General features: G+C 41.6%; 1 protein-coding gene across 6 annotated transcripts in view; it reads left to right on the forward strand.

The window, feature by feature from the left end:
- The window catches only part of ATP8B4 (ATPase phospholipid transporting 8B4 (putative)), a 4,589,528-nt gene that overhangs the window by 3,517,678 nt on the left and 1,059,216 nt on the right, over window positions 1-12,634 (forward strand). For all 6 annotated transcript variants that reach the window (XR_013609828.1, XR_013609825.1, XR_013609826.1 and 3 more), the window contains one exon: window positions 8,554-8,692. Coding sequence is in view for 2 of the 6 variants with exons in the window: in XM_078684774.1 (XP_078540900.1) it covers window positions 8,554-8,692 (139 nt within the window). In the remaining 4 variants the exon portion in view is untranslated. The remainder of the gene's footprint in view (window positions 1-8,553; window positions 8,693-12,634) is intronic.

A 12,634-nucleotide genomic window follows, 5' to 3' on the forward strand; every position in this document is an offset into this window, starting at 1 on the left:
GCGTTGGATAGCGTAGGGGTTAAAATTACTATTCCCACTCCAGTGAGTGCAACCGTAGGGAAAGCGTTGGATAGCGTAGGGGTAAAAATTACTATTCCTACTCCAATGAGTGCAACATTAGGGAAAGCGTTGGATAGCATAGTGGTAAAAATTACTATTCCCACTCCAGAGAGTGCAATAGTAGGGAAATTAAATACTTCATATATTATTTCAATAAATATAAATTAATATCTATAAAAAATTAAATAAAAGTAATTACCAATTTAATATAATATAATAATTAATCAATGAAAATTACAAATTAAAATTAATTATTACAATTATTTACCTATTAGTACAAATTAATTACAAATTAACAATTAATAATTTAACATTTAAAAATTAATTAACAATTAATTCAAATTAAATACAATGAAATAAATTGATTTATTTAATTAATTATAAATAAATAACTTCCCACCCTATTCCCCTATAAACCCACAACCCGCTACAGAAAATAAATTAGTAAAATTAACATAATTAGCAATTAATCAATTAATTCAAATTAATTGGCAATTAACATGTAATTAATTACCAAATATAAATTAATTAACAATTAATTAAAAATGTATATTAATAAATAAATTTACATATTTAATTAATTATAATTAAATTACTTCCCACCCTATTCCCCTATATACCCACAACCCGCTACAGAAAATAAATTAGTAAAATTAACATAATTAACAATTAATCAATTAATTTAAATTAATTGCCAATTAAAATTTAATTAATTACCAAATATAAATTATTTAACAATTAATTAAAAATGAATACCAATAAATAAATGTACATATTTAATTAATTATAATTAAATTACTTCCCACCCTATTCCCAGATAAACTCACAACCCGCTACAGAATGAAATTACGCAAAAATTTAAAAAACAAATTTCATTAATTAAAATAAATTATAACATAAATACACACTTTTCACACATATAATAACATAAAAAACACTATAAAAAATTCTATATTATTAAAAATTAGATAATTTTAATAACCTATATTATATACTTCGATATTTTAACTGTCTATATTTTTAACATTCGATATTACATTACTTACCTTAAAAAAGATATTTTTGATGTCTATATTCTGTCCAGTCGATATTTTGTCCATTCTATATTTAAAACTCGATATTATGTCCATTCGATATTTTGTAGTCGATATTTTGACTGTTTACCCTCGAAACTATATTGATGCAATAATCCACCAAAACACTTGACATTCAAGATGCAGCGGCGCTATTTAATGCCACAGGACTTCAGCCACACTACCACACAGGACCAGCAGTCCAAGGCGCTGCTGTGCTGTTACGGTGAGGAGTAAGTGAGGTAGGGACTGATGGAAGAACAAGAGAGCCAATAAAAATATTAGGAAAGAAAAATTTGAGCATGCATATGAGCACTAGATCGCTCAAGAGATAACAGAAACAAAGGAAACGGCAACACTAATAGTTTACCTCAACTGCAGGCGCACGCTGGTCACGTGGAGCTCAGAAAAGAACAGTTCTGAACAACCTTTGCAGGCACAAGAAAAAGGAAAAAAATTGAATATGCATTAATGCAAAGAGCCTTGAATGGGGGGCAGTAGCTAATTAACCAAAAATAGGAAAAATAAGGAAAAAAGGAGAAAGTTTCAGGTGGGAAAAGTAACGAATACCGGAGCCCACCGTAGATGCAAATCTGGTGGGAGCTTAAGATACTCCTGTGGTCACAAACCATGATACAAGCAGAATAAGATGAATGAAAGCTCAAAACAATAAGGGCTGCAACTCCAGATGGTGATTTCCTAGTGACGGATACTCGGGGGGGAATCTCCACATACCAAGGTGGGGGCTGCGTTTAAAAAGAGAGTGGAATCCCCAGTTAAGGCATAAACAAAGAGCCTAGTGACAGACTAGAAAAAGCCATAAACCACATTAAGGGACGTGCTCAAATAGCGGTATGTGTGTCAGGCATCTAATAGAGTAGCTAACAATGCAAACAAAACAGCGGTCAGCTGCATGTTGTAGAATATACCTGATAACATTTAGGGTTTTCAGAGTCAAAAGTAGATTCTGGGAGGCTGCTCAACCCGTCTGGGGAGTTGAGATAACGATCAGGGCGCCAGCCTGGGGCTCGATTAGCTGCAATTAACAGAAAACTGAGATTCTGGAATGTGTTAAAGGGAATATAGCGAAAGAAGAAGATGAGGCTTTGGGACAGATAGAACACGCGCGGCCAAACGGAAAAGCTCTTACAGGTCGTTCAAAGGATCAGGGAAGTAATCGGAATAATGGCCAGAACGGTATAAAGGCTTCTGCGAAATAGGAAGCAGCGGGAGGGTCAAAATATTTAAACCATATCTAATGCTGTATGGTGCTCTGTAAAACACGTTAGCGCCACCTGGTGTATTTCATGCAGTACGGCCCCAGAAATGTACATGAAACTGTGGTGTGGTAGGGGGAGGGACTAGCAAGATAGAAAAGCGGAGCGAGGCGCGCGCGCTTGGGAGAGTGAGAGGAAAGCCAGATGGCGCCTCTGCTCGTGTCTGTGCACGTAACCGTACGCAGTATGCCACACAAAAAGCTGTGGTAAGCTTTTAAAAGCCCACTCACTAAATGTCACGCGCTTGCTCAGGCGAGACCTAAAAAAACAGATCACGGAGCGCCGTGACATCTTCTGTGGCTTCACGTGTGATCAAGACCTCCTCGTTTCTGCCAACTGGTAGCAAGGGTCTTGCTTGTGCATAAGTGTGCACATGGAACAAAGTGAACTGCTTCTCTAGCATTTTCCGGCAAATAGATTACTGAAACTTCAGTGAGGCTGAGCCTTCTATGGCCAACTCCATGAATGTCCCTAGCACATCCTGTCTGCTCTCCTGGCCTTGCCACTATCCCACCCTACTCCGGCTTGCCTGCCAGGGTCCATAGCCTGCTGTTCCAGCTTTGGGCATGTCTGTACATGAACAATGGGGAGCAGGTGCTAGACCTGGAATTGGATGAAATTACAGAAGCTATCATCCAAATAAGATTGGGGCGTGCCCCGGGGTCTGATGGACTGGCAATAGAATTCTATGAAGTGTATTCCTCTATATTAGCCCCCATTCTCAGGGAAGTCTTCTACGCGGTATGCGAGGAGGGATGCTTGCCAGAAACCATGCGCGAGGCCCTGCTCAAATCCCTACTTAAACCAGGGAAATCCTCGATGTGTTGCGACTCGTATCGGGTCCTATCGTTATCAAACTGTGACATGAAAATACTTGCTAACGTCCTGGCGACCAGACTCAATTTGCTGATGCAGCACCTCGTACTACTCGACCAGGCGAGATTCATCCCGAGCTGTGCCACGGCACACAACCTCAGAACCCTGGCTGCGGTCCTGCAAGATATAGACCCCAACTGCAATGCAGTGCTGGTCTTTCTCGACGCTACCAAAGCATTTGATTACCTAGAATGGGACTACCTGCTGGGCATATTGGGGCGTATGGGGATGCCCACTTCCTTCCTCAATGGATACAATTGCTCTACTACCGGCCAGTGGCATCGGTACTCCTGAATGGTGCCAGATCCTCTCCCTTTCCCATTTCTAGAGGGTCGCATCAGGGATGCCCCCTGTCTCCCATCTTATTTTCCCTAGCCATTGTACCCCCAGCCCCTTCCCAAAGCACTCCCTCTCCCCTTTTTGGGGAAGGATCCAGAATGTAGGACTTAGAGTCTCAGAGACCCCTCTGAGAGAGTCCACTGCATAAAGGGAGCCTCCCGCAACTGAGATAGGGAAGTGTTACCACTTCCCCTGGGATCAGAGCTTACTGGACTTTGGACGTTGCTTTGACTCGTCCACCGATTTGTGTTCCCCGTTGCTCCTCCCCTCCTCTTCCCATGCGGTGTCCTTCACCCTTCCCTCCTCTTTCCCGCCTTCTTTACCTGTCTTTTTCCCCAGCTCCTTCCCCCTCCCCTGCATCTTTCCCTCTGCCTGCTTTTCCCCTTACGTATTTCTGCTAATTGTTTATCTCGACCATACAAGTAACTATGTTGCCATGCTCTAATAACTGTGTAACCTTTGTAATGATGTAACCTGTAACTATGTTCTGATGCTCATGTAAAGCGCTCTGATACCTCAGGGTCTAGCCAGCGCTATATGAAACCTTTTGAATAAAATGACAAGGCGCTGATCTACCCTGCCAGGCAACTGCTTATTTCGCTATATGCAGATGATATGACATTATATGTTCGCAGACCACAGGAGAATCTGAACTCCATCCTGAGGCAGATCACCAAATTTGGTGCTATATCGGGCATACAAATAAATTCGTTTTTGTCCGCGGTTTTCCCTCTAACGGACAACACCCGGCCGCACCAACTAGACTACCCACTGGTCTGGGAAACAGAGGAACTCAAATTCCTGGGCATATACATCACTAGGGATAGGGATGCGAACTATGGCACCGCCATGGACAAAATTACTGACACCATCACTAAATGGCTATGCCTACCCCTCTCTATGGCGGGAAGGATCTCGTTAATCAAGATGGTGCTACTGCCTAAGCTGCTGTACCTCTTTATTAATATACCATATCACCCAGGTAGCTTTTTCTTCAGCACACTTAGGACACAACTCACAAGGCTCATATGGGGTGTGAAGCAGGTGCCTCAACTTGCGCACAATGATGTTGCCCTATCATCAAGGGGGGTACAATGTGGCGAACTTTAAATTCTATTACCACTGTGCACAGGCGCACTTTGCGGTGTATTGGTTCCACCCGCCACCGTTTATGCCTCACCTGGTGGTTGAGGATGGTTACATGGCACCGACGCCTCCAATGATCTGCCTCTTCATGACGGTGAAGGACCGTGGACAGGACCCGTCTACTGTGGTTGCATTGTCGTAACGTGGCAGCGAATAGCCCATAAATTGGAGTCCCGATGCTCTGCTCCCCTAAAATGACTCTGATGCATAATCCTTTACTAAAAGTTATGTGCGAAGGAATTTGCTGAAAGATGCTTGCAGGCCTTAAATACTTCACTTGGGGAGATCTGTACATAGGAGGGCAGTTCCGCACAAAGGAACAATTCTTCGCCACACACACACCCACAACAATGGACACATTTCTCGACTCCGGCAGAGTGTGATGGCGGCCACCCCCGCGTTTCCCGAGGAGCCGGTCACGCTAGATCCCTTGCACTCTTTCTTACAGGCAGAACCCTCCTCGACACGCTGTGTCTCTCCTATACAAACATACGCAAGCAGCAGCGCCATCTCACATGATAAGAGCCAGTCAAGAATGGGACAAAGACTTTGAAGCTCCGTTATCAGATGAGCAATGGGAACGTAGCTGTGTACACACAGAAGCTATCACTGGTACGGCAGGCTGCGCCTCATACACTTTAAATTTTTGCATAGATTGTATCATACCCCGGCCAGACTCTATAGATTTCATCTCAGAGACGATGACAGATGCGTTAGATGCGGCAGGGAGGGGGCGGACTTCTTGCATCTGGCGTGGAGTTGCCCCCAGGTGGCACCCTTCTGGACGCAAACATTTGAGGGACTCTCGAACATGCTGGGAATTCAACTAGAACCATGCCCACTAGTGGCCCTCTTAGGATTGTCCCAAGACATAAACACACCGCACAAAAAAATTCCTAGCTATGGGACTGCTTCTAGCAAAGCGTCATGTGGCTTGTCGCTGGGGAAGGGGACGTGCTCCCAAATTCAAATGCTGGGTATACACCATGACCACATGGCAAGACAATCTGGGCTACTATGCAGAAATGTTGCCCATAAAGTCACGCCAGAGGGACATCTGGGACCCGCTCACTGCCTATCTGCTACTGCAGGAAGCGAATACTGATGAAGAGGTGGCGAGAGCTGCTACGGTAAAGGGGGTTGACACGGAACCTGGGACTGGATCCCCGACCTCTCAAGGGAGAAGGGCTAGGTACTGGCTCTGTGCGGTTTAATCTCAGAAGGAAGTGGATACTGTCTGAGTCGATATGTCTGTTTCCTCAATGTATGCGGGGGTGGGTGTCACTGCTGGGAAGGGAGATGCTTGGCTGCAGGAAATTTGTTTCTGTTTGGAAAGTTTCCTCTTGCATGCCACTTGTTTTGTTTTAGGTGGCTGCCATATATCAGGCAATTGAAAATGCTTCAAAGCCAATATGAGTCTGTCCAATCCTGTACTCATTTCCACCAACATATGGGAAGTGCCAAAGCCCTCTTTCTATAGTACACATGAAAAGTCTTTTTTTAGGTTGATCACATAAGGTCTGGCGACAGATGCGCCATGAAGCCAGACAAAAAAAATGTGTGGTAGTGGGCCCCTTCTGCAACTACTTACTCAAATGAAACACTGTGCATATCTCCAGCGTTTAGTTGTCTCTGTAAATAGTGCTGACCAATCAAAGTGTGAATATTTTTGGAATTTTGGAATTTTGGAATTTTTGGATTTGGAATTTTGGAATTTTTTGGAATTTTGGAATTTGGAAAAGGATTTGTAGAGCGCATAGCTACCCTTGGGCATCCCAGCGCTGAGAGGACCTAGTTTTTTTTTGGGGGGGGGGTTTTCTGAGGGGGAAGGTCAGTAAACAGGGAGTTTAGGGGAAGAGCCAATACGCGTTATAGCCCAGCCCTTTCCTTTCAGTCTTCACCATCTGACAGAGTAACAGAAACCAGGACGGACTTTACAGTCGTATGTGGTCAAGAACAGATACCAAAGTACATCTGCCAATAGTCAACATGTTCATCACACAGTAGCAGCTCCTTATTAGGTCCTTCAGGGCATAGCACTACATCCTGTGAAGCACCACTGACCGCCCCTTCCTGCTGCTGTTATTGAATTAACTGAGCATTGTTCATGAAAACACGACGTTTATGTTTTCATGAACTCTGTCAGTGCGCGGGTTAGCACTCTCAGCCTCCTCTCCAAGATGTTGGATCTGTCTCCTTTCCTTCGGAAAACAATACAAATATATAATTTAAAAAAACTAAAGTACATCATCTTGTAGGTGGTTGCCTGGATTGGAAATGTGAGGGGTGTAGTTCCACTATGATCCCCTGGCACAGGCACAATCCATTTTATTTAGCAGATTTACGGCACATGCTTCAGGCAGCACAGTATATCTGCTAAACTATTGTTGTCATAAGTGAGAATCTTAGTTTGGGAAAGTGTATTAATGAAAGTGAGTGTTAGTGAGTGAGTGAATGAAGGAGTGCGAGTGCGTTAGAAGGAATGAGTGAGTGGAGGTTGTGAAAGGGCATGTACATTATGGGTGTAGCTTTCAATGGTGTAGCAGGTCAAGTTGCACCAGGGCCCAGATTTAGTGAATGTGAAAGGTTGTGTGTGTTTGCAAGTGAGAGTGAGAACCAGTAAGTATGAGTAAATGTATGTTTTGATGACAGTGAGTGGAGGGGAGCATGAGTGAGAATGAGTAAGTTAGAGAGTGTGACTGAGGGAGAAGAGAGTGAATGTGAAAGGGAGTGAGAAATTGAATGTGTGAGTTAGAGTGCGATTGTTTTATGATTGTGAGTCTGCCACTGCCAGACTCACAATCATTATATCTTTGGGCTTATGGCAGCACCCAAAGTAACATGCTGCCGCTGGCAGATTGGATATAATTCTTAGCATTAGGAAGTGCATCCATGGCAAAATGCAGACCTTGGCACATAAGATGTAATTCTTGCCATTGGCGCCCTTATGGAAAAATGATGGCGCTTGAATACCAGAGGAAATTGTTGGCAATGGGGGGGGGGAATAGTGGCAAAATGCTGGAACTGGGACATTTAAGGTAGTTCTTGGATAAGGGAGGGCACCCACGGCAAGACAAAGACCCTGAAGTGCTGGAAGTAGATATAAGAGGACAGATTGCAAAATGCTGGTGCTGGCATACCAGAGGTAATTATTGGCCTCTGAAAGGGCAGCCAGGGCATATTGGTGCTGAGACGGCAGGTTGGGGAACAAACCATGATAAAAGGCTGGCTCCTAAATACTGGAGGTCATTTTTTTTAACATACTGGCCACCCATTGTATATAGGCAATATCAATGGCAAAATTCAGGTACTAGAATATTGTATTTAATTCTTAGTATAAGGGGTTACCCATATCAAAATATTGGCAGTGGCACGATGATGCTATTTCGTAGCATATTGGGAGATCTCAAGGAAAATTTTGAAAGCAATTGGGTGATTTCCTGGCACATGTTATGCCCTACCACTTCAAAGATCACCAGCTGCTACTGCGACACCACACTGTCTAGACAAACACGCCGCTCCGATGATTAATGTTCCTTGTTAATGGCCATTGACCATTGATTCATAGTGTTGATCACCATTACAGCTCTTCCTTTAGTCTTCATGAGCGAAAGCAACAGAAGCTGGGACACATTTTACAGGTGTATGTGACTGGCACTTGCAAGAAAGTTAACAATTTTCCTACACACTGTCCTCACACAGTAGAGTAACACTAAGATTAACTGTACTAAGCTTAACTAAACTATACTCTATGATCACACTGATCTATTTTATTTTCACAGATTGGCATGGATACCAGTTACTGGACAGCGATAAATCATTATTTCATATGGGGCAGCTTAGCCGTTTATTTTGGTATTTTATATGCAATGCAGAGCGACGGCCTTTTTGATGTATTTGCGACTCAGTTTCCATTTGTTGGTAAGTATTTTTGTCCATTTTTGTTTACTTTCAAGACGAGCATGTAAGTGTGAAATCAGTGTATATAATGTGTGTGTGTTTGTGGACGTGCAGATGTGTGTGTGCATGTATTACATATGAAGCACTTGTATATGTAATATACCTACCATAACTCACGAGTAGTGGATCCTTGAGTGAGTCACTATGCTTCTCATCTACTCATCAATAGTAATTTGTTGCACGTTACTCTCAGCAGCCCTGTATGTGTGTTTTACACTATGATGTTTTTCTTTCATGTGTAGAAGTGAAGTTTAAAGAACCAGTGTGAGCCATTTTTATTTCCTCTGACTTATTAGCATAATTCATCATGTTCTAGAAAGTGTATCGCGCTTTTGTCTAAGGTATTCAGGGAGTTAGGCAATCGTCCAGTGCATAAAACTGCAAGCAGATTTGAACTCTGTGTTAATAGTTAAGTTATTTTTTAGGCCACAGACCCATTAGATAGTTAATTAAAATTAAACAGTGCAATTTTCTACCTAATGACCGTGCATGTAACGGGGCCTTGCTAGCAAATAAAAGTAATCCGGCAAGATTTTGTAGCCTAGATATGCGTTGTACTAAGGGAGCATGGCCAATGTTTTGAGGGTGGGTTCTACTCCGCCCCAGACATTTTGTAAATATTGATGACAAAAAGGTGCAGCTTGCCACTTAATGTCTCAAGTATTTTGGATAAAACGATATGGTTTTTGGATTGTAGTTGTAAAACGAAATTATTCCCATACTTCTGCCTCTGTATCAAGGAACACCATTTTTCAGTTGCTTTGTTTTGCTTACGTGCATAAGGCATTTATTTTTTTTGTTGCAAAAACAATTTTTATTGTTTTCAGTACACGTGCAACACATTATACAATAAAATGGATCACTTTGGGCTGGATCCTCCTATTTCGCGACTTTCTATACTACACATCCATTTAGTACAAGTATAATACGAGAATACATATAATCTGCCCAAAAAAGCACAATCTCCTCTCCATCCATCCTTCCTTGAGCATTGGAAATCCAAGACACGAATATCATTATGCCCAAGTGCTGTGTTGAAATTTGCACATCTAAGCCTGAGGTGATATATTTTCCAAACCGTAGCATTTCTCTGCCCTTTACCAAAACATCCTCAAGGCATTCAATGCGTGAGAGCTTCATACCTCCCAGTTATCCATTTCCATATACTTTAGGACAGGCAGCCATCTGGTCAGGAAGTTATCCTTTTCGTTATTGAAATGGGCAAATATTCTCTGCAAAGCCATCATATCCCACTCTGTCCTACACCATGCATGCCACATTGGGCTAGAGTTTTGTTTCCACTGTTGTGCATTGCTCATCCTAGTCACCTGCAGGAGTTGAACAATACATTTCCATACGTTGGTGCCAAACGAGTCTTACCTGGGAATCCAACCTCAAAATAGTTGTCTCTGAGGACTAGCCTACAATATAATGCATCATTGTAATTTTGAATTTTTTTGTTTATAGGTTGCTCCTGACGAAGGGACGCTCCAGTCCCAAAATGCATTGGGCTTTCTTTTAAATATTTGTACATGATTCTTATTGTTGTTCATGATGTAATGTCTACACTTTATGATGTTACAACTGGTATGATGTACATTTAAGAATTTCCAACATTTGTTCACATATGATTGTGTTTGCCTAATCATGGTGAAGAATATGTAACTCAATACAATATTTGAATTCAAAATATTGATTTTTCTATGTTTTTTATATATTTGGAATCTTGTTTAACCCACAGGGTTCTAGAGTAGCCCATTTCACAGGGCACAGTGTTTACAAACACACCATTTTGTAATCTATTCACTTGCTTCACGGCGCTTGTAGAGACAGCAAGCGTGACACTGTAGCACCACTGACATTTAATAAGAGTACTCGGTTTGCAGTTTTTAATAGGTGTGTGCCTCCTTCCCTTCTGTGCTTAGTTTCTAGTTCTGTCTATAGTGAGCAGCACCCACAGATCACAATGTTCTTTGATTCTATAACTAATATCACTGAAAACAGAGCCACAACGAAAGTTCATACTACTGATGAAGCAAGTGAAATTTATGCTCTCATCCAAGAGATTAAAGCTGCAGACACACATGGCAGGACCATCACTCAGCAATTACGCCAATTGGAATTTATCACCAGGAGACAACTGAATCAAAAATTACATGCATCAACGTTGGTCCAATATCATAAAGCCAAACGAATACCTCGAGGCTTACGATTAGCCATTAAACCGTTGCTATTTCAATTCAACCTTAATTCATCATTTATGGAAAAATGGTACACTATATTAAATAAATGTTCGCCTGATTTAATACTTCTCATTATCGAAGAGTTATCCAAAACCATCAGGGATTTAGAAGAGGAAATGTTCACCCTCAAAGTGAACTTGAGATCCGCATTGAATCAAATGCCTGGAAACTTCAACTAGAAGTGTTGAATCAAAAACTCGAGAAATACGAGAAAGAATTGCAGGAAGGAAAACTCCGCAAATATAAGAGGGACACGATTGTCTATAAGCTCAACAAAGTCTACACTTGGGCTGAAATTTATTCAAGGAGGAGATTTGAACATCGGAAAACCACCACATCTTCGGAGGAAAGTGTAGCTTCCGATAAAGACATTACAACTAGTAGAACACCAGCCCAAGTGATAGCACACTCTCAGGTAGCAGGACCATCAACTGCCTCAGGCGAAACAGGACAAACTTGGACAACGGTTTCTTTTTTGTCACATGTCCGGGACCTAGATCGTCCACCAGCTTTACCAGACCAAAGCCTGATTTCCCTGTCCGAAAGACCAGGAGAGGAAAAGGAAAAATGCAGCAAATTTCTACACAGTGGCAAAACAGTAACTTAGTCATGAATATATCTTCAAAACAGCTCAATTCACAAGAAATTTCAGTTCTGGGTAGAGGCATGTCTTTTGTGCCAACTGGAACCACAACTTCGTTACAAGCACAAGCTGAACTATATAGATTTATGAGGTTGCTCAGGTTACGGCATTTCTTTACCAATATAGCACCTCGTGATCAACAAACTCAAGAACCAACTGAGGCAATTTTCAAACCACTGCCTCAAAGTAATAATGGCTAGACTAGCCTCTATTGTGAGACCTACTTGTAGACTTCATAAAAGCTAATAAGCAGTGAAAACCACCCACGTAGAGAGGTTCTGTTTTCCCATTGCCCCTTTAACACCTATCTTATGTTTAGGGGAGCAGTTTGTGTAGTTTATTGTAGGTAAGGTACAGCACCATAGAGACATTTAAAGAGGATTCCCTGTGTTGAACAGAGAGGGTATGTTTAGAAATACGTCTTTTGTAGGGTTTTCCATTAATTCGAGGACATCTCCCTTCAATGATATTTCATTTTCACTCGTATTTCTACTTCTCTTGTTTCAGATGCAAATTGAATAACTCTGATAGATTAGAAATTCAGCTCCTCGTCCACTAGCTCGACATAAGTAGTTTTTTTCACCATGGATCATGTATTTTATCAATACCCTATCGCATATGTTCAACAAGATGCATATGGTTTAACTTTAATGTTTATGTTTGGGAATATACCTTATAATGAAAAATACCAATTATATTCCACAATGATCTCCGAGTTACAGCCAGGTCAAAATGAATCCAAAGCGTATCACATTTCATCCTTGACCATTCCCGATTATTAAGATCTGGGCTACCTTAAATTAGTTTGGTATGTTTGATAACCTTAGACCTACCTTATCCCGTCAAGATTTTAAAAGTTTGTCCAACAACTTAGAGGGGTTTCCCCTGCAACACAAAACTCAATAACACTTTTTGAAGGTCGTCTACAATTCTCGTTTTGTAGTCTAACTTGACAAGTATGTGATGTATAAACCAGCTTGTGTATAAAAGACAACTTAATCACAGCTTTGCTGACTA

This window comes from Lissotriton helveticus, chromosome 3_2, assembly GCF_964261635.1.
Source record: "Lissotriton helveticus chromosome 3_2, aLisHel1.1, whole genome shotgun sequence".
Lineage (NCBI taxonomy): Eukaryota > Metazoa > Chordata > Amphibia > Caudata > Salamandridae > Lissotriton > Lissotriton helveticus.